This window comes from Glycine max, chromosome 3 (assembly GCF_000004515.6).
Source record: "Glycine max cultivar Williams 82 chromosome 3, Glycine_max_v4.0, whole genome shotgun sequence".
In the NCBI taxonomy this organism is placed as follows: Eukaryota; Viridiplantae; Streptophyta; class Magnoliopsida; order Fabales; family Fabaceae; genus Glycine; species Glycine max.
Window position 1 is genome coordinate 44,711,486 of NC_016090.4, and position 22,560 is coordinate 44,734,045.

Here is a 22,560-nt window from a genome sequence, read left to right on the forward strand (position 1 = left end):
TATATATAAAAACTGTATATAGATATTAAAGCCTATTTTGATCATTATACCATAAATTTTTTTGATTCAAAGTATCAAAATAATATATATATATTTTGAGAGTGAATAATATTCTCTAAAAAAAATCACTTTTTATAATATCCGTTATCTAAACGAAAATTACTTACTTCATAATCAATTATGATAATAATCAATTGTATAAAATTAATTTTATTCATTGTCAATTCAAATACACACTTAATATTTACTCGTAGGCACGAGTAAGAATCTGGGACCTACATAAGATGGTGTGGTGCGAGTGGGACTGGTCCGTAATCCAATTCTATTCATGCTGCTTTATATTCATGAATCTTAGGACTAAAAAACTTGGTGCATGGATAATAATCAATCCAATCAACACATTATCCTGTGGCAGAACTTAATTCCACTAAAATAATCTCAAGACTCTAATATTACATTTATACGAATGTAGTAATGAATACGTAAAACACAATCAATAGGGCCAGCCAGCCATAGAAGAAATTATATGCAGACGGCAATTACAAATTACAATGACCACACTAGGAAGTGTCATGGTGCTAGAAGTCAATCACACTTTGAAAACTACTAACTCTGCCTCCATTGCCCCCAACATATAACAACCTTTTAACTAATTCACGATAATCAAGTTGATTAATTTAATTAATGTTGCTCATTGACTAACAAAATATGTAAAGTAATTAAGGATATCTCAGATAAAAAATTTAATGAAGAGACAATTTTTTAAAAATTTTATAAAAAAGACAAACAAATTTCTTGAAACTCTATTCAAGGATGGTGGTACTATTTCTATTCCGACCACTTACCCAGCACACTGCAAAAAAGTCTTAGACGAGAGTTCAAGTCTTGAAGCAAGTGTTATATCAGTTGCATAAGAAAACATGTTTTCCGTCTTGAAGCAATTAAAATCCCGATTAACATAGATTTTAATAGAACATTATAAAATAATAGTTGTGTTTACTGTTTACGTATGATATTTTACAAGCGAGTTAAATAAAAAAATTTAGGTTATAAAAGTAAAATTATTTCTAGAGTGATATGGTTTGGGAGTCTCACCCAAAATCAATTCTATCCAACGACAGAAAAGTTAAAAGTTTTCATTTTTCCCAAAGTCAATTCTACCCACAGCTAAAATAATTTTTATCAACGGGAAAATTTACCCAACCGAGAAACAGTACTATATAAAATAAATCATTCCCCCACTGCAAATGGTCATTGGCCAAACAATTTAATTAGGAATGAAAGATAGGGAGCAGGAGGAGGTAGGCAAAGGCAAATTAGTCGAGATTGTTGAAAGAAACATAATGCAATTTAAAAACTGAAACAACAGAGAATAATTTGTAAACTCTGTTCCCAATTCAACACCAATAGTACCGCAATTCTTAAATGATCAAAACCGTTAAATTGCAACCGATCAAAACAAAGCATCGTATCTCAAGCAATATTTGCCAAAAAGGAAGCTAGGTATAGGAAAAGGGTAAACAAAACACTTAAGCAAATAAGGCTATCAGACAACTAATCTTCTTCCTCTCCCTCATTCTCAGCAATGTTGAAGTACCTCAGTTCGTAAACACTTCTATCCTTGTTTGAAGCAATCACTCTGAGCCAGTCTCGCACATTGTGTTTCTTCAAGTACTTCTTCGTCAAGTACTTCAAATACCTGGAACCATACGAGCAGTTAAACACTTGCACCCTTACTTCACGCATATCAAAATAAAAACGCAAAATACATTGAATTTCTCCCATTATGCATCTTAGCTTCTAGAATAGTTCAACGGATTAAGTACATAAATCGATTTTAGCTTATGAGAAAAACTCAATTCATTTTAACTTGTTATTTCCTTATCCTGCTCAAAGAGAACTTTATCCTAACAGGGCCTAAATCCAAGTCCTAAACACTGATCAGACGTTGTGAATTTAAAAGACAACCGTATTTGATGGCATACCGCAACAACCACAACCATAAACACAATCACAATTTTAAGATCTTTTGTTATCATAGTTTGCATACATAAGCAACCTATTGCCAAGCATTCTACATAGAGCAATAAGCAGAAAGAAGAATACCGTTTGGAAAAGTTACAGTCAGAGGTGAGAATAATCTTAGTCTTCTCACGTGTAACGGTAACAGAGTCACCAAGAGCACCAGCTTTGCCACCAACCTTGATCCTCTCTTGAAGAAACTTCTCGAGAGAAGCAATGTCCATGATCTTGTCTTCTACTGGCTTTGCACAGTCAATGGTGAATGTAGCACCCTTCTTCTTTCCCTTCGCTGCTGCTGCACCTCCTCGACTCATTTTCCCTCTGCAACAACACGAAGATGCTTATGCGATTTAACACGTCGTTAATTGAACTTTAATGGGAATCGATTTTGAAAATCGAGTCAATAAGTAGTGAAACCTTCAAATATCTTAAGTAATTGGAAAAGGGAATAAAATACGGTGAAAACCCTAATTTGCCTTTGTTTTTGGCGAAATAGAAGAAGAAGAAGATGCATAGAGGATGAAAGGGTATTACCGTTAGAGACGACGTGAAGATGCAGCGGTGAGGTGAGAACTGGGAAGAGAGATGAGAACGGCGGTGGGAATTTTAGGGTTTAGATTTGAGGTTTTATACGATGGATTCCATAGGCATGCTCAGGTTTTCTTCTAATAACATAAAACGCTCCGTTTTGTATTGTTCTTTTTTTTTTTCAAACAATTTTTTATAGAATATTTACCTTTTATTTTTCATAATAAGCTTGACAAAAAAAAAATTGAGAGAGATTATTTATGATTTTCTTAAAAAAAAATCTAAAACATAAGAAAATGAAGTTATGTTTTTAAAAATAAAAATATTTTCTTTAAACTAAATTTGTAAATTTTTTGTAAGATAATGAGTCTAAAAAATGAAAGATAATATATTTTTTATATTATATTATTTCTTATGTTCCTATTTTTACCCAAACCAGTCAAGAACGAATGAACTTAAAACAAACTTTGAGAAAGTCTTTTTTTTTTTTTTAAATAAGAGTGGCTATTTATCATCACATTTTGTTTAACAAAGATAATAGCAAATAATTTTTAATCATAGATCTAAAATTGAGTTTTAATAACCTTATTTTTGGGCCAACCCTTATTTATACCAATAATATATTTGCAATATGAAATATGACCAATTATCCAGTTTTGAAATATAAGACATTCCAATTTTTAAATATCAAAATATGAATTATAGTTGCAAAATGGTCGGAAAAAAAGATCAGATAATTAGTGGCTTTTATGTTTAATCGAATTATCCAAATATTAATCAACATTATTTTGATTTAAGGTTAAATAAATTTTGTAGTCTCGTCAAATTTCAGATTTTAAATTTAGTTTAAATATAATTTTTGTTATTGTAATTTAATGCTTTTTAAATTTTTGATTTTACGATTTTAATCATTTTAGTTTCTATAAATTATATTTTTTTATTTTTTATTCTTAAAACACTTTAAATAGCACTTTTTTATTATTTAAAGTATTTTTTTACTATTTAAAATATTATCTAAAGTATTTTAAAGATAAAAAACATGATAAAAACATTTTGCAAACAGCAAAGAGATTTTTTTAAGAACGAGAATTAGAAAAAAAAAATTAAATTACATGAATAAAAAATATATTTAAATCTTTAAATTTTAATCTCCCAACTCTCAAGGTTTTTACTCATTTTTAATCGTTCACTTATTTTATCACTAATAATTAATTTCTAAGAGAGACTAAAAATGAACCATAACAGAGTAGAAGTTTAATCTTATAAAGACTAATTATAAACAATAAAAATAAACTTGAGATTAAAAATAGATAAAAAAAATCTATAAAAAGACTAAAATTTTAAACTTGACACTCGTCAAGAAAAAATTCATTTAACCACCCTTTATTTTACCTAGTAGGGATAGTCACCATATTATCCCGTAGTTATGTTTGTGTTTTGGTAAATAATTATGTTATTATATTTTATCATCATATATATAACTACTTAACTAAATATTATTTTATTAAGAAGACTAACTCAGTTAGTTAAATATGATATATGAATATTATAACTAACTATGATATATTATAAATCTTGTAATATCGTGAATAATTCCTACGAATAAAAAAATTAAAGATTATTTCGTTAAATCAGCCTTGAAATTATCCTAAACTAAGCAAGTTTAGAATCACTGGGGTCAGCTCTTGCACAATAATAGTAGTCTATAATCACATTGCCACTGAGCAGTGGTAAGATTAAGCATATTCTCGATACACAGCATTTGCATGAGCATCGATGTCAAAGTAAATAATTTACCCACTACAATAAATCCAACAACGACACATGCTCTCATCCACTAATTTATCACTTGAGATGACAATGCACCAGTATTTCTTCCCAAACCTGATTTTCCCAACTAGATACGATCTTATTTTATGCCCTCCAAGGCAAAGAAACTAGAGGAGACCAATGTCCATCACACTGCCACATGGCTGCCCGAAAGATGAATTCCAAGGCCAGCCAGAGTATAAAGTCTGTCATAACATGCCAGCCAGGCTAAAAGCATTATGTAACGTTTCTCAAGCATACATAAATTTTGATTTTCGACAATAACTGTAGTTTGACATAAAACAAGTATATCACCGATTTTGTGAAGGCATTCTGTCGGATTCGTGCCTTAATCGAAAGCTGCTGGATCTGATACTTGGGTCTGACACACTGGCAGTCTGGTGGTATGCTCGCCAACTTGATTCTCTACCAACATGGTTTAATGGCAATGAAGGCAAGTGCTCTCTTTCCCTAGCATGGAATCGACTTGGCAGATGGGTTTCTTCCTGAAAATTGTGTCCTGAAGAACCTGATGGAATATATACGAAGCCAGCACTTCGGTCTGGTGACGAGGCCACTGGTGCTAATTGAACTGACCCACTATGACTACTGGATCTTCGAGTGCTAGAAGCAACAGGTGTCCGTATTGTGGCAGAATTATGAGGTAGCTGAGGTTGATAATATGCTTGAAGAGCTTGGACTCTATCACGGGCCCGAGCATTGCTGCCTGGATAAGGAGGGATCATTGAAGATGCAACAGAGTTCCCAGCCCTAGCAGCAGAACTGCAGAATTACACGAGTCAGATGTTAACCTAATGAATGACCTTACCAAATTTCCAACAGCTAGCAAAAAATGCCTAATTAGGTCGTTTACAATCTAGCAATTGAATTTAAGTATTTAGCCCAATTTCTTTACGTATTTGACAGCATACAACAATGTGAGCCTATACATTTGAGGCTTGAGCAATATACTAACTTCCACAAATACTAAAGCATCCTAGTAAGGTACAAAGAGGCACCTGTGACCAACAAGGAAGGGATGCATAAAAGACCCGGATCTAGGGACATCTGAACCACCCCGGGCAGGCCTTTGACTACCAGGTGATACTGAGGTCTGTTCTGAGGTGCCTAGACGGCTGTTGGCAGAAGAGAAATGAGAGGAATTGTGTTCCCAACTGTGATAATGAAGATCCACTGCAGGAAATGTGTAGGAGGTTGGCATGTCACCAGGTACAGGTGGACCATTCCAGTGGTTGAAATTAGAAGCTTCGGAAACAGTTAAGCCAGAATTGGAGGTGGAGGGATGTATTGGTCCAAAGTAGGCAATATACGGGCAAGGATGACTAGCAGATGATACAGCTGTATGTTCTGCAAATATAGCCTGTTGTCCCAGCATATCATGATCTGCATCTCAAAATTCAAGTGGAGATAACAAATACAGTCAAATGTAAGTTGGATGAAAACGAGGCTAGTGTGCAGGAAAAAGAATCTTACATGCAATTGAAGAAAAATCCCCTTCCCTGGAAAAATAAAAAAACAGAATGAGTTACAATCTCATTAAAAAGTATTTTTTTGGGGGTGGGGGGGAGTACATGCATTGCCAGCCAGCCAGCCAGCACAACACTTCCAAACACCATTATTACCAAAAACCTGCTCCCCCCAATCCTCCATAATAGCAACATAATAATACAATCACAACCAATCTTCCATTTCAATATGTCTGACAGAGACCATGATTTTGCTCCACAACAGTTACAGAACTGGAATCAGTTTTGAAACCCCAAAGTAACATTCTAAAATCTAAACAAATATTAAGTTGGAAACTAGCGGAAAGACAGGCACACAGTGCTGTAACTGCTGTCTGTCTGCATTTTTTATTTTGAAAAAGTATTAAATTTGATTTGTTTTAACAATTTAATATATAGTCAATTTGACATGAAAGTTTGAAATAGAATAGTGAGTGGTTTGGAAAGCAGTTAAAGGGTAAAGTAGTCTAACAAAATTTGTAGACCAAATGGGGGTATCCCTTTGTTATTGTTATAGATTATAAATGACTAGGAACAGGTAAAATGCTAGGGAAATATAAACCAAAACCAGCATCATTTAGTACATGGATAGACTAATTTTTTGTTTTACTTAATAGCATAAGATATTTCATAACAAGAAAAGGAGAATTACACCCAAGAGGTATAAGATACATCCTTAAACACCAAGGGTGTCTAGCTTGGTTGGTTAAGCAAGGTGTGCGTGTGTTGTAAATCCCTTGGTACTGTGTTCAATTCCTACGGATAAAAAAAAAGATACATCCTTAAACCTTTTTCTTGGGTACATGAATATGCTTAAATATTAGAATTTAACTTGAAATATTATCAAGAATTTCTATTTGTAGTTTTTCCAAAATTAATTATCTTTTAACGTATTATAAGTATGATGTCACAATGTGTACAATGAGAAAAATTCAATAGCGATAAGTACACAACTCTTCAACTTCACCAGAAATTTTGGCAGTTCCCAACAAAACTACACTGGTCTGTTATTTCTAATTCCCAAGTATGGTATGGCTTATACAAGAGAATGTGGGAGGTCCTGTCCTAAATCAATTGGAAGTTAAAGTCTTATTTGAATACAAAGACTTTATGGAGCGACTTATAAACTAACTTTTGAGCTACTGCCTTTAAATTCTTGATACTTTTGTCAAGAGTCAAGATATCCATTTGTTTTTCCCACTTTTTCTTCTCTTATTTCCCAAAAATCTTATTCTATAATATAGCCCAAATTAGAGATGGCATTAATACTTGTTTCCCACTTTTGTCAAGATGGCATTAATACTTGAACCACATTTGACTTTATTAACCTGATTTGGTTCCAAGTTAAACATACCGTAGTTGACTTTTTATAACATGTAGGACCTAAAAACAAATAAAGTGGTATTAGTAACACTGAGAGTACCAATTGTATCTTAGAAACAGCCTTCACAAAAATCCATATGCATGTTTTTTCAGGGGCAAGACACTTTAAAGAACAAAGGAATATCATAAATAGGAATTTGGACATAGATTGGTTAGTATGTATATTCAAGTGTATTACTATAAGCTTACTCGAAAGATGAAGGAAGCCGGGTCAAGTTACCAAAAGGGCACCAGTGAACTCCAAAGGACTGCAGAAAGCATTTGGAAATTAAAGTTTAGTTAACATGGTAAGTGGAATATTCTATCCGCATACAAATGGAAAAGAATGAGATAATTTCCAACTACTTGTATATTAATAAACGGGATATCGGCTAGAATATTGCGCTGTAAATAATAATGGAAGAAAATAGCACACCAATAGGGATTAGTTGTACATTTGGAAGATTGACAAAGGTATAGGAATGCAGAAGGCAAATAAAAGCAGGAGAGGGAGTTAAACTTCAAAATAGGTCAAAGATATTGAAATGCTTTAATTTTTAAGTGGCTAGTACACAACATCCAGTTTAGCTTCAATCTAGAAAGTAGTTTTTCCTTCCCTTCTCGTGTGTACTTCTCATACAATATGATATGAATAATACTGCTGGAGAAGGCATATATTGTCCTAAAACAACTATTTCTGGGTAAAACCTTTTTGACAAAATTCAGCAAAATACATGTTTACAGTTTTATAATCGTACATATGTATAAAAATAAGCTACTAATTTCACTTAAGATTAGTTTGCAATTTAAAGTTACTCAGCATCAGCAGAAGATCAAATATAGTTTGTACATGTTAGGGTGAAATGGGATTAATGTCCCTCTAGGGTCATATCTTTCATTTGGACAGCAGTACTCGATAGCACTGATTAATACAAACAACATTTAGGACTGATAGTTGTTATGTTATGTACTGGTCAAGTTCAGAAATAGCAACCCACCTATTTTGCACTGTTAAATTTAAGGCTGATTATAAAATAAACCAATGCAAACACATACTTATGATGTACTAGAGAAACAAAATGGCAAAAACAATTATAAGGTCATGTGACTATTACCATTTCAGAGTAGCTAACATCATATAGATCCTCATCATGTGTCCATTCATCCATGCTAAATTCTGGATATGATCGGCAACCATTAGCATAAAGCCACTGACCTTTTTCAATCTTACGACAATTGGGGCACTGCATTGCCCCCTTTATATTGAAGGCTGAGCCAATGCAATCTGAACAATATAAAGAATATAATAAGAAGGATAGCAATATGACACGATGCCATGCAGATGCAGCTATCAACTTATTATAAAATTGATTCCAGTAAAACATGAAACCAAGCAATATTGCATTAAAAGTACATGTAGTCATATAAACAAGTGTTGTGAATTAAAGTACTAGTATAAACCAGGAATTTTTCATTCTCACTTTTCTGCATAGAACAAGGTTGTTGGGAGCGAGGATGGTTTGTGTGGCCATAGGTTTAAGACACAGGAAAGACACTTTGATGAACCTATAAGATTTTCCCAGCTCATCAAAACCAATCTATCATTTTTTTGGGCTGAGAATTAGCAATGTTGTATATGATAACTTCTAATAATACTAATGGATGACATATAATTTAATTAGCCTAATTTAGACAAGTCTTCTTCAACCAAGTTGAGGACTATTAAATGTCTTCCAAAAGAGTTAGCTTCGGACAGTTTAACAAGAATGATGAAATTCGAGGAATTCTTATCCGTGGAAATTCATAAAATCACTATTCGACATCCACTGCCATATTTCAACCAGAGGAACAAAGAATTATTGAATGTGAAAAATAAGAGGAACTATCTACGTAAGCGTTCCCCGTTGCTCTTTACAAAATAATAATAAAACACAAAGCACTCTCTCCTTCTCCCTCTCCCTCTTATATATCAGCTCCACCCCTCTCCATCAACAGAGGAACCTGTTTTCAGATATTGAATTCGATTCACTACATACAGCTGAATCAAATAAGCACCATCAAGCTTATTCCAAACAAAATCGTCAAAAATAAAATACCACCACTCCAGCAGAAAAACATACTATCATGCAAATCATATACATAAAAGAAGATTAATCCAGTAACATCGTTGCCACAATTGCAAGCATATCATCATCATCACAAAATAAGCGTTCCTGAATCCTATTGTTCGTTAGAAAAAAAACAACTCAGATCTCGATTGCTCAATGTCCAATCCAACAATTACAACGGCGTCAAATTGAAACAATCTAATCAATAGATACCGAGATGAAATTGATGTCCGCATTGAAGCTTGGCCCAGGATCGATCACCGTTATCGGTAACAGCCTCGAGGCAAATCGAACAAGGCACTGAACCGAAGGACTTGTGCGTGTCTCCGTCATCGTCATCGTTTCCCAGACCCATCGCAATTCAAAAACCCTAGAATGACATCACATCACTATAACAAAATTTGTGCGAGTTCCGATTAGGACACAGAAGAGAATGTTACGTGAATTTTTATGCGAGGTAGTTAAATAGGTGAGATTTAAAAATTCTGAACTCTCACTTTTTCTTTTTGTTCAGTAGAGAGAGAGAGAGAGGGGGGGGGAAGAAGGTTTGGAGTTGGAGGAATGAATGAGATTGAGATTGGGATGGTAGCAAAGCAAAAATCTCTTTCTCTTGTTTTTCTTACTTTTTTGTTTGTCTTAAATTTGGACCGTTAGATGATGTAGTTGGACTCGCGAAAACTGTTGTCCAAACAAAGCTAGTAACGTCTACGGATTTGATCCATTTTTTACTTTCTTTCTGTTCCAATTCCATTTAATTATGGTTGAACCCGTATTTCATCTTTCCTTTTCTTTCTACGTGACTCACGCGTTTGTACCATGTTTCTATTTATTGTATACTAGAATTGTAAGTCGTGCATTTATGAAAAAATAAAACATATTACTATCATTTTTTATTTATTGATATTCATATCATATGGTTGTTTTAAAGACAAACAAACTAGGACATGAATAATAGGTATTGTCTTTTTTTTTTCCCATTGAATATAATATTTATATGAAATAGATCTGGTTAAAAGTGATGATCATATCAATATATATAAAGTAAATATTTTTCTTTAATATAATTTATTTCAGATTCAAGAATCCATCTATATTCAAACTATAAATTATTTGATTAAGAAATACAAATTATTATTATTTATATCAATATGATCGGTAACTATTTTTATTCTCTAAACATGTTCAGTGGATTTATTTTTTTTGGACACACACTGTAAGTATTCCACAACCTATTAGGTCAAAACTAATCTCACGATGCATAATAACTATTGGTCCAAGGAAATTTACATGAAAATCGTTCGCGGTCATATATTATAGTTGTTATGTTGTTGAATAAATTGGAATTGAAAGGATTTAGGGATTGGGTGTGTTGTCTCAAACTCAGACCCAGTAATGCCACCCAATTAAACCAGACTAGCCAGACAGTTGTTATATTTATTAAACATTTTATTTCATAAATATAATATTTAATAATATTATTTAAGTAAATTATATATAATGTTTAATAATAATTATAGTTAGTATATTATTAGTAAATTTGAGTGCCCAACAATATTAAATACTATATTTACTAATATTTGACCGTTTTATTAGTTGACTATAATATATTTATTATTTTTGTTAAATATAATTTGTTTAAAAAGAATTGAGTTTATTATTAAAAAAATAAAATGCTATGTAGTCAAATCAATAAATATATTTCTTTACCATTGGTCAAATAAGATTTTAAATTAGAAAAATAAAAATACTCATAATGCATAAGACTAATGTATTCTCGCATAAAAAATTCTACACAAATTAAAATCTTATAAAGTTATTCTTTAAGTGAAATCTGAGGTGTAAATTAAAATAACTTTATTGGTGGCATATCCTATACACAAATTTATTTTTTCGTGTACTAGGGCACGAGACATGGGTGATGGGAGGCTAATTGTGAGGGACTGGGGGAGGGGACTAAATGGTCAATCTATTTATTGTACTGGGTAATATAATATTGAGATTGGTCATTCGCAAATGCAAAATTAATCAATTTTTCAATTAGTCTATGACATGGGGATTAGCCAATCGGCTTGAATTAGTCAATACTCACAACCTGACCAACTTGAAATTTTTTTTATCGGCAGAAATCAAAGATAATATTAAAAAATTTCTAACACGATGAATTTCAAAACATAAGCAAATAAAACATATATAAAGCTGCATCTAAGAAATTTGCAACCAGAATACTGTTTTAAAAGATGATCTTAAATTAGCAAGCTGTATGTTACATATGATTCGAGTAAGATCAATCTAGCAAACAAGTCAAACTTCAATGCTCGTTTTTCCTTGCGTTGAGTGCCTATGCATAATAATTCAAGCTTGCTTTCTTCTTTGCTTGGACTTGGATGATGCCTTCATTAAAGTCCTCATGGTTCACCTGCAATTGGACAAAAATCATTCTTAATAATTTTTCACATAAGCAGACAGATTCATGTTACAAATTTTAACACGGTCCAAAGCTTTGGCATTGAATTGCACCAGAAAATTACGAAAGCAATTTACATCATTTTTGGAATAAAAGAAAGCATGTTAACAGAAAACAGAAAGAAAGATCCAAACAGAAATGACAATCCAGTAATTTAAAGCTAGATTAGTCATGATATTTTAATTATTTAGTTGTTGCATATCTAGAAGAAAGCAAACCTCAGTTGCATCACGGCGAAGGGCCAACATGCCAGCCTCAACACAGACAGCTTTAAGTTGTGCTGCATTGAAATCATCTGTGGACCGAGCTAATTCTTCAAAGTTGACATCGGGGTGAACATTCATTTTCCGAGAATGGATCTATGATATTAATGTGAAAAACATAAGCAAAAGTTCTGTCAGAGAAAAAATGTCAGCAAATAAAATTTGAAGATACCAAACCTGTAGAATTCGGGCTCTTGCTTCTTCAGTTGGGTGTGGGAACTCAATTTTTCGATCCAATCGACCAGAACGCATAAGGGCAGGATCAAGAATGTCAGCACGGTTTGTTGCTGCAATCACCTGTAATTTACAAGTGAAAATGGCATTTCAATCACCTAATTTCTAACTGAATAAAAATCTAACACATTTTTGTGTCAACATCATGTATGTTTGTTTTGAGCAATAACTGAGGTGGAAATCTGTGTTCCAACAAAAGAAAAATTTTCACAATGAAGAGAATTGCCTCAGGATGACAATTGTTCTGATTGCAGTGGCAAAACTTTAGCACAAAAAACTGTTCTAACTTATAAATCTAATTATATAAATAATCACTTTTTGAGTTGTTATACATCAGCACACAAATAAGTTACGTGACTAACCCCAGGGATGGGTTTCAAGAAGATATATTCTAATATGTATGCATAACCCCCAAAGACAGTAAACATCTTTTTAAGCTCACTGTTTATCACATCAATCAGAAAAAAGAGACACAGATAAGAATAGAAGTCAAACCTTAATCCGGTCATCACTACTAAAACCATCAAGCTGATTGAGCAATTCTAACATTGTTCGCTGTACCTCCCTGTCTCCACTTACTTCACTGCAATCAGCAACCCAAAAACATTACAAGGTTGCAAAACTGCTATTATTGAAACAAGAACCAGCCCTTTCCCAATACAAAAAAAAAGAAGGGATAATGAATAGGTAGATCTAAATTCCTGATTTTCCTCACACCTATCGAAACGCTTTGTTCCAATTGCATCAATTTCATCTATAAATATAATGCATGGAGACTTCTCTTTTGCCAGCTGAAAGGCATCCTGGACAAGTTTTGCTCCGTCTCCTATAAACATCTGTAAAATTTCAGGTTAGATTATTCCTCCATTCCAAATGCTGATGCAGCACATAGACATGTATGCAAACATCTAACGCAAGTAGAACAATAGTATAGATGTAATATAGTAAGAAACTATGACTATTTAGATGGGTTGAAGTGATAGGGAATCATCAGATACTAGAACTAAACAATATTTATATACTTAATACAAAATAAGATATCTCCATACAGTCAATGAGTTTGATCAACAAAAACCACGAGAAAACTATTAGCTGAAAAAGATTGATGAATAAAATATCTGCCCACTAAATTCAGTAAATTAAAATTGCCAACAATTCAAAATAAGATACAATGAAATTACTAGTCATGATAAGAAAATTAAACGGGTAAAAATGGAAGAGTCATACCTGGACCAGCTGTGGACCTGCCAACTTCAGAAAAGTGGCATTTGTTTGTGCTGCACAAGCACGGGCAATTAGTGTTTTTCCAGTTCCTGGAGGTCCATATAAGAGCACTCCCTTCGGTGGACGAACTCCTAATTTTTGGAACCGCTCCTTGCAGGTCATTGGCAAAACAATTGCTTCAACTAATTCTTGGATCTGTTGGCAAAGACCAAGTTATTGATCACATCATCGGAAGCCCTGTTACCTAATTGTAAATAAGAAAAAGAGAAAGAGTGCATCGATAAATTGTCGGTAATTATAGTGCACCTGCTTCTCTAAACCACCAATGTCATTGTAGTCCTCCGTTGGCTTTTCATCAACTTCCATGGCCTTAACTCGTGAATCATACTCAGAAGGCAGGGCATCCAAGACTAAGTAACTATCTTTGTTAACACCAACCAGATCACCAGGTTTTAACTTGGCAGGGTCAACAAGCCCAACAACAGGAAGAAAGATTGTCTACAGTCAAATGAAAACATAATTTATTAATATTGAGGGCTTTTCTTTGCCAACTAACTCCAAACCCATTTTGCTTTTCCAAGGATCCAAAAGAAATGCAAAGACACTATTAAAGATAAGAGTAATTCCTTTTCCTGGATGAGATCACATCTTGTGGTTTAATCCTTGTGTTTTAATAATATTCATTTTGCAGTTTCAAAAAAAACTATTGAAGACAAGAAACAATCTTAATTAAATTATCAGCTTTGTCACCTGTCGAGTAGATGTCTTTAGCACAACACATTTTCCTTTCCTTTGGGAGTCAAGATCAATGTTGGAACCATCTTCTTCTGCTTCATCTTCTGGATTTATTTCCAATATCTGAAAACAAAAATATCATGTCAGAATTTGGAACATTAGGGAATGAAAAAACAAGTGAATCACCACTACAGGTCCTTGAAATTGTAGAGGTCAGTCAATTTGGTCAATAAAATTGTAAATCATGAATAAACCCATGCCTGCCACATAAGAGTGGTCAAATTGACCAAAAATTGGATGAACCCTAATAACGAAAGATTCTACAGCAGCATGCAATGGAGTGCTAGGGTTAGAGCACCAGAACTGGAACAGAGCAAGAAGTGAGCAATCTCTCCACATTAACCAAACCCGAAGCTCCGATTGAATATTCCAGGTTCACTTTCAAGAACATATACCATAATCCGGAATGAAATAGAATTCTATGCTCAAGATTTTAATTTGCGTCCTGCTTTTGGGATTCCCCCTATTGTTCCGTTATCCCTAAGAATTCTATCCTTTCCGGGTTAGGGTTTATGTTCTCTGGTATGAACCCAAAATATCCGATCAGAGCTTTGAGTCTAGTTAACGCAGAAGTGATTACTTGCTTATTGCTTTGTTCCATTCCGGTAGCCGTAATCCTCACACTCCACTGCATTCCACTGTATTTTTTCTATTCCTTAAATATATGCCTTCAGAATTGGAAAATTTAAAGAAACACTTTTTCTATGCTCTCGTTGTAGAGGAAGAGAAGAGCGGCGTCCTGTGGAGACCAAGGTGAACAAAATGGTTTTTAAATAGGCAAAGCATAGAGAAGAGGGGGTCAATTTCGTCAAACCGGTTCATCAAATTTTAAGCCAATTTAGTCCCTTTCACGCGGAAAGCGTGTGTGCCTAGTTGGATGTCACACATGTGCCAACTTAATCTTTACAACGGTGTTACAAGACACCAACTAACGGGAGGACTAAATAGATTAACGATTTCCATTTTTTTATTTTGTTAATGTCAAGGACTAAATTGATTGATCCCTAAGAAAAAAGTAAGTTAAATCACCAACAAGAAAACTCCCCACATTCGACATTGTCCATGCCTCATAATTCAATCACTCATTATTCAATGCATATTAGTGGATCGATATAGAGATCAATCAACTCAGATACAAACAAGCTCAGACCCCTAATTAAGCCAATTGCAGCAAATGCTACGAAATGAACCATGGCATACCTCAAATTCCACGATGAAAAACACACAAAAGCTAACAAATTTTTTTCAACTGATCAACTTTGGAGTTTTGCCCGTAAACCCTTTTGTAGAAGGGATATTATATCAATGTTTATATATGTATATAATTTTACAAATATCTTGGAACTGAAAAAAGGAAATGAGAAGTTCAAATATAGAATCTAAAAAATTCCAATTGTATTCACCCTCACTACTTAAAACAACTTCAAAGTTTAAACAATGTCATGATAGAAAAAACATAAAAGCAGCAGAAGAAATTGGAGGAGCAGTAATTAAATAACCTCAACAATGTTACCAACGAGGTAGGGCAATTGCTTATTAAGTTTAACTTTCTCCTCATTATCTTGTATCTTCTCCTTGTACGATTCCCATTCCCGATTCGATCTCTGCACCTCTTCCTTCAAACACAAAAAAACAACTCAACATTACAAAATCATGTTTAAACTCATCAAGAGCTATAATATAAACGAATAAAAGTAATGGCGAGTGAAATTGGAGTAGAGAGAAGAGACCTTGAGAATGCGAATATCGTTTTCGAGAATACGAGAGGCTCTGACGACGTCATCGGTGGTCATAGACGCCAACTTACCATCTTCAAAGCTCGTGGTAGCATCCCCTAACATGGCGCTCGCCATCAGTTCAATTGTCAATGGAAAATGGGGTTCAACCTTTCATGCACACACAACACAACACAAACTTGTTGGAGAGGTAATCTCGCAGCTTTTTTTTTTTTTTATTCCTAATATTCTGAAACAGAGCTTGTGGGCCGGTTAAAGGCCCAATAAAAAGTGCGCTATACGATCTATTTTACTAACTTAAAAAAGAATAAAGTAGTGTACAAGAAAATTAATTAATTAACTATTAATATTTCAAACACATTAATGATTTTTTTATTATGCATGTATATTACATAATGACTAGAAAAATAAGTTTCACTTTAGAAGAGATAATTATTAGAAAAATTTAGAGTTCTTTTTAGTGATTCATATAATATAAATTAAGTTAGTTATTACAGTAAAAGTCTAATTTTGATTGGAAAATCATATCAAAGGATCATGGGGAACTGCACTTAACTTTTGTCAAGCTAGTTTATGTCTTTGTCCTTTACATTTTTTAGCGAATGATACCCATAACAACAACAACCTATTTTGCTAACCGAAATGGCTCTGCAGCCATTCGCCAAGTTGAATATACAGCAACAGAACGGATACACACTTAAAAAATTAATAATAATGACAAGAGATGGTTTTTAAAAAAAATTCAAAGTTTCCAATATATGCCCAAACGGTGCAAAATGCCTGCAACAACAGCCCAGAATAGGATCTCCGCCAAGATCACATACAACAGGATGCCTACTCTCGTTGAATGCCAAACCTTAATAAAGACATGTTTTTGGATCCAATAGATCTGTTCACAAAACAAATTGAACACTGATAAGTATCTAATCAGTTACATGTTCATTAAATTTAAACATAAAAAAATCCAAATAATTGGGATATCCGGTTAGTAGTACTTGTCGTTGATCAAGGAGCTGAAAAGTGGATACAAAAATAATATGTACTTGACAATACTTAAGTTTTTCAATTACAAGGAACAATACAAGATATAGAGCTCAAATTATAAGATAGAGATTATAGGGAAATGGATCCTCTCCACTTCCTCCATTCCTTTCATTTTTATAAGCTTTTTGAAAAATAAATCAAATGGAGATGATGTACACTTTATGGGGAGTACATCTATTTTTTCAAAAGCTTAGTAATGGAAGAAATGGAGAGAATCCAAACCCAGATTATAGTACCCAATCTTAATGATATTGAACCTAAGTTCTAGGACCAAAGTGCATTGAAAATTAGACGAGATGGATGTACCAGCGTGTTATGAGGGTCACCATAATACCACCCATTAATGAATCCAGCAAAGATTCCCTCAGCTGCCATGACATAAACAAGCATGGCATTCATGCCAATCCATTTCAAAGGCAAGAACAAGAATGTCAAACCCCAAATATCAACCTGCAATGACAATTCTAAATCAATCCATATGAAAAAGGTGAGCATTAACCGCAGGGGTAAACCTGAACTGTAAAAGCAATCCATAAGATCATGATAAAAAGAAAGGTCGAATTTCTAGTATTATCCAAAAAACATACCGTAATATAGAAGGCTGAAAAAAGTAATGCTGCTGCTCCAGATGTTACACAAACATAGCTCAGCGTGTACAATTGTTTATTCAAAGGAATGGCTGCAGCATAGGGAAGAAGGAAACGGGAGGGGGCACCATCAGAATAAATGAGAATAGATGAATGATTACATGGTAAGTTTCAGCCAACATTGAGTTTAGAGTTCACACCATGAGTGAAGTGAAGAATAAGTCCTGAAGTAAGGAGAGCTAAGCCTAGGAGAAGCCAGTGCTTCAGCCTAGAAGGATGATCCTAAAGTCACAAAAGTGAAGAAGTAAGCATAAGTTAAAGGGTTGTCGTTTGTCAAGCACTGATTACTTTTTGAGTAAGGCTTCACCTGTAAGTGTATGAGTACATGTCCAAAATGCAATCCAATGATTGTGGAGAGGATAGCAGATATTGAACTGCAGTTGCACATGACATTGCTATCAGGAACAGTGGAACGAGTTATACATCTGCTGTGCCCAATAAAGGGGCGTATTCATAATCATAGCAAAGTCCTCAAAAGGGTCTGAGCATTTCAAAATTGTCAGGAAAACACGTGGTGTGCTCTAACCAAGCTGTGGAACAAAAGAAGAATGCATATGGGAGTCCTTAACTCTTTCTTTGTAACAATGTGATAGGATGGGCTTAGAGAGGCCCAAATAGGTAGTTTAAATATTAGATGACTTAGGTATTATCCTTTTAATAGTAGTTTTTATTTTAATTTCCTAAAATACTAGATGATGACAAGTGGAGGGTTATCATTCATTAGGGTTATTATTTAATGTAAGCTTTGCACCCTCTTGATGGACCAATGAATGAAATCAGAATTTTATCTTATTTTCTTTAGTCTTTTATAGCTTTTAGTAGTCTTAGTAACAATGTGAGTGACATTTTCAATTATTAGATCACATATAATGATGACATCTACTTCAAATCAAACAAAGCCAATGTAGATAAGTATTAAAATCTGTTAATCGAATGTTTGGGATTTCAGAACGAAACACACTAAGAGGATTTAGAGACCATATACAGAACCTTAAAATGCCTTCTGGCTCAAAAGGCGCATAACACCATGAAGGAGCATTTTTTTTAAAAGGACCTTCATATGGGGAATTCTCGGTGCAAGCCTGCAGCACTTAAAGGAAATTAGTGTTTCAAATTTTCTATAGCCATAGAGTAAGTGTTTCTTATCGTAGGAAATAATGTCCGGGAGAAAATAGCAACACACTTCAGATCTCCTCCATGCTGGACGCTTATACATGTGATTAATTCCAAGCACCTCTCGGTCAATATATCCCACAGCATTACAAGGGGGATCAAGTTTCCCTCTAACACCACAAGTCACCTAAAATTGACACAGAAAACAAATTAGAAGAGTAGAAAAAAGAGAAGAAAAAATGAGAATTGTGTACACAAGTCGATTTCTTGATAATATCTAGCATAGATTTTGCTAAAGCTTAACAGGAAGAAAAATTCAAGTGTTGAAAACTAGCACCAATGAAAAAGAAGAAGAAAATTCATATAAAGCGAAAACCATAATACATTCAACAAAGATATTTAAAATAAGGACTCAAGTGTTATCAGCAAGATTGAAAACCAAAGACTACTTTATTCAAGTAGAGAAAAAAAAAGTGTTAGGTGACACTCTCCCCTACAAATCAAACACTACTGATATTCCCAATTTAATGTGTTTGTGTGTAGAGAGAGTATCATAGGCAGCCAATGGGGAAGCTTACAGTTAAAGTTGTGCCATTGTATATGCTGTCTGGGTTATGGACAGTGAATCCCCAGTCTGGAACATGAATTCCATAAAGTAAAGCTAAGTAAACGACAAGTATACATGCCCCAACCAGCCTGAAATTTTAATAAATAAAATGTTTAAAAGCATATCGTAAAGGCAATAAACCAGAAGCATATTTTCACAGACTAACCAATGCCAATAGTACAAGTTGAATATTGAGAGGTGGGTGGGTTCTGGATCTCGAGCCTGTGTACTTCTTGAAAATATCTCCACCAGTGCTACAACCAAATATGCTAGAGCAATTCTCTAGAAAGGGTACAAACACAACTATTATTCTTTATTAGCTAAAATCTGCTCTATCAAAATGACCAGGAAGAAATGATCAAAATCACCTGAAGAATGCCACACCACCTTATGTGTTTCATGTCAACTCCATATGTTAGATTGTCCGGAGCATGAGAGAAACCACCTTCATTATTGAGGTCATCCATTATATCAAAACAAGGCATGATGTTTTTGTCTTTCACCCCACAAATATGTCTTAGAATCTTAGCAGAAGAAGATTTGCTGATATGAAATTTAGATTCAATTATTATAGCACATTTCACCAGAATAACTTTCACAATATCTAATATTCATGACCAGCAGGGAGTAAAGGTTACGTAATATTGAATGTTCGTGTTTCCTTGGCCACTCTTCAATAGGGAACTCTTGGGAACTGTGATGTCAAGTTCTCTTTTAACCATAACAGAAAATGTTCGTGTTTACATTTTTAAGAAAGGAGGGTAAGAGGAAATGCATGAGAAAAGAGTACTGTTTATTACATCTCTTCACAGGAGAAAAACTAACCTTGCAATAGCAAACCCCAGAAGAGGAGTTTGAGTGTTCTAACTATCACCTTTTTTACAGCTAGAAGTCTATTTGGTATTCTCTGGACATCAAGTAGAAGCATCAAGAAATAAATGACTGGTTTGAACCAAAAAAGAAGTAGAAGAAGAAATAAAGGAACAGAGAAACTAATACTTGAAGCATTCTTAGCCACCCTATTTTCTCTTTCGCAGCTAACCTTGAGAGCAAGAGGAATGGCCATCCCCACAATGAACAGAAAGAAAGGCATGACAAAATCAGCAAGGTTGCAGCCATTCCATGGTGCATGACCAATCATTGGCCATTGCTCTCCAGCATCATCAACCAAGATCATTAACTACATCACATAACATCAAAACATGTCAAAGCCTAAGTCTAAATTGATGTTTACTGTTTGCAAGTCTTAAAGAATCAAAATTGATGTTTTTTTCATTGGTGGTTTCAAAATGAGATTTTTTTAACAGCAAACTAAGGGAAAACAGCAGTATACATACCTAATCAGATATAGAGACATGCTGATATTAACGATATCAGACATGTAAATCCAGGCCAATAGCAGTTTTCCCACCAGTTATGACTCTTTGGCTGAATACGTTATAATCATGAACACAATCAAATCGCAATCCATAGTCCATAGATTCCTATTTGTGGTCCAAGGGTGAAAATTATAAAACTTGTCCAAGTTATCTTCTTGATAAACTGTTATTTTGTGAGGTGAAGATTTGGTTTGGTCTTAAGATTTTAATTTCCTATGCTAACTTACACTGATGCTTTATAGAACATATATTCTTTCTGAAGTTTGCTGTGAATTTTTTGAAACAGCACAAAACTAGAAAAAGAATAAAATTGGTATGCTTTAGTACTAGCTAGGAGAGAGTTAATCTCAGAATTTGAGATACATGTTCAGTTGCACATAAAAGATGAGGTTTTTCATTTATCTATATTCCAAATAAAAGATAAGGGAACAAAGATAGAGGTACCGCAACAGTGAGACCGCGAAAGATGTCAAGGGATGCAACTCGCTTGGTTTTAGGAAGGTTTTTGTCTGAAACTTCAGGAAGCTCTTGGGAAACATTGAGGCTGTGCTCCCCTTTGATTTCGGCCATACTATTTTGTTTTGTTACTGAGCTCCAACTGAACTGGATTACGCTACTTTACTCTCTGCTCACTTCTCGGGCAGAATAATACTAATATGATTGTTTTGTTATAACTTACAACCAAACCAAGCCAGTTTCACAGTTTGTACTTTTCACATATCATCATGCTCTTCAAATTATTGTTCTTTAATTTTATTCGTTGCACGGGACCCTCCCTCAGCTGCACCTCATAGTTTGTCCAAATGTGTGAAATAAATGTGCCACAGAATCTTATCCAAATGCTTACAAATAATAGTACAAGTTAATAGACATTTATTTAGAGGATATACTCCATTAGGATTTTAAAAGATTTTTTTTACTTAAAAAGTTTTTGTAAATTTTCATAAGATTTATAAAATATAAAATCATAAGATTTTACAGAAAAATATGAATTTATAAGATTTTAAAAGATTTCATAAATTTTTAAAAAACATTTGAAGTTATCATAATTAATAAGAAAGATAACAAATAAATGATAAGATTTGGATGAACAAAAATGAAATTAATATAGTTTTTTTTCAATCTTTAATAACTAATCGATTATAACTTCTTGTCCTCTTATATAGTATTTCTCAAAAATCATTTCGTCCATTTTAACGATTTCACACTCAGTTCTGTGTGACTAGCACCACTCTACACTGTTTGTTTAAAGTTATATCTTGAAAACTAGTTGAGGAAAGAAAAAGAAAAAAAAAAAGCTCACAAAAATCCCCAAACGGTAAAGAAGAATAAAATTATCAGCAACAATCAAGGTATTTTTGCAACCTAACTTTTCATGAACTTTGCGTCCACAGTAACCGACACCAAATGACTAGTGGTTGCACACCATTAAAACAAACAAGGTATTATAAAAGCGGCATAAAATATACGCAATGAGAAACACACCATAAAAAGAAGAACTTGGCTAATAGAAAAACAGGAAAAACTAAAGGTTGACAAAGAAGAAAAAAGCGACTCAAAGGTAGCGATGGAAGACCGAAGCGCCATAGAAAAGTTTTTTGAGATTACTCTACCAAAGAGAGAAATTAAAAAAAAAAAAAAGAAGTCCGGATGGAATAGAAAAGTCACACAAAATCCAATTAACAAAATAATCCATTCA

General features: G+C 33.8%; 4 protein-coding genes across 8 annotated transcripts; all 4 read right to left on the minus strand.

Annotated features, from left to right (window-relative positions):
• Window positions 1–1,328: 1,328 nt before the first annotated feature.
• LOC100305556 (uncharacterized) lies at window positions 1,329–2,621 on the minus strand. Its single transcript, NM_001250110.2, is given in 3 exon segments — window positions 1,329–1,699; window positions 2,107–2,343; window positions 2,557–2,621. Coding segments are annotated over 2 exon segments (375 nt in total). The 5' UTR covers window positions 2,337–2,343; window positions 2,557–2,621; the 3' UTR covers window positions 1,329–1,554.
• Window positions 2,622–4,235: 1,614 nt separating this feature from the next.
• On the minus strand, window positions 4,236–10,021 carry LOC100807331 (E3 ubiquitin-protein ligase RFI2). The gene is made up of 6 exons (XM_003521639.5): window positions 9,569–10,021; window positions 8,363–8,532; window positions 7,458–7,516; window positions 5,854–5,879; window positions 5,379–5,763; window positions 4,236–5,142 (listed from the first exon to the last, which is right to left on the minus strand). The coding sequence occupies exons 1-6, from the start codon at window positions 9,708–9,710 to the stop codon at window positions 4,671–4,673; spliced, it is 1,254 nt and encodes a 417-aa protein (XP_003521687.1). The 5' UTR covers window positions 9,711–10,021; the 3' UTR covers window positions 4,236–4,670.
• Window positions 10,022–11,581: 1,560 nt separating this feature from the next.
• Window positions 11,582–16,477, minus strand: LOC100807867 (26S proteasome regulatory subunit 6A homolog). The gene is made up of 10 exons (XM_003521640.4): window positions 16,066–16,477; window positions 15,835–15,951; window positions 14,291–14,398; window positions 13,847–14,038; window positions 13,544–13,735; window positions 13,034–13,152; window positions 12,812–12,899; window positions 12,260–12,379; window positions 12,038–12,178; window positions 11,582–11,771 (listed from the first exon to the last, which is right to left on the minus strand). The coding sequence occupies exons 1-10, from the start codon at window positions 16,186–16,188 to the stop codon at window positions 11,694–11,696; spliced, it is 1,278 nt and encodes a 425-aa protein (XP_003521688.1). The 5' UTR covers window positions 16,189–16,477; the 3' UTR covers window positions 11,582–11,693.
• A 140-nt stretch (window positions 16,478–16,617) lies between these two features.
• Window positions 16,618–21,685, minus strand: LOC100820162 (heparan-alpha-glucosaminide N-acetyltransferase). Of its 5 annotated transcripts, none has more exons than XM_003520753.5 (13): window positions 21,306–21,685; window positions 20,525–20,662; window positions 20,308–20,389; window positions 19,851–19,927; window positions 19,649–19,764; window positions 19,454–19,571; window positions 18,946–19,062; window positions 18,753–18,844; window positions 18,070–18,136; window positions 17,903–17,984; window positions 17,703–17,794; window positions 17,422–17,565; window positions 16,618–16,960 (listed from the first exon to the last, which is right to left on the minus strand). In XM_003520753.5, the coding sequence occupies exons 1-13, from the start codon at window positions 21,429–21,431 to the stop codon at window positions 16,814–16,816; spliced, it is 1,398 nt and encodes a 465-aa protein (XP_003520801.1). In that variant the 5' UTR covers window positions 21,432–21,685; the 3' UTR covers window positions 16,618–16,813. The 5 variants fall into 5 exon arrangements, with proteins under 5 accessions (XP_003520801.1, XP_040870146.1, XP_040870147.1 ...); XM_041014212.1 differs by adding an exon at window positions 20,820–20,966 and having other exon boundaries at window positions 20,308–20,662; window positions 21,306–21,639; XM_041014213.1 differs by adding an exon at window positions 20,820–20,910 and having other exon boundaries at window positions 20,308–20,662; window positions 21,306–21,445.
• Window positions 21,686–22,560: the final 875 nt, after the last annotated feature.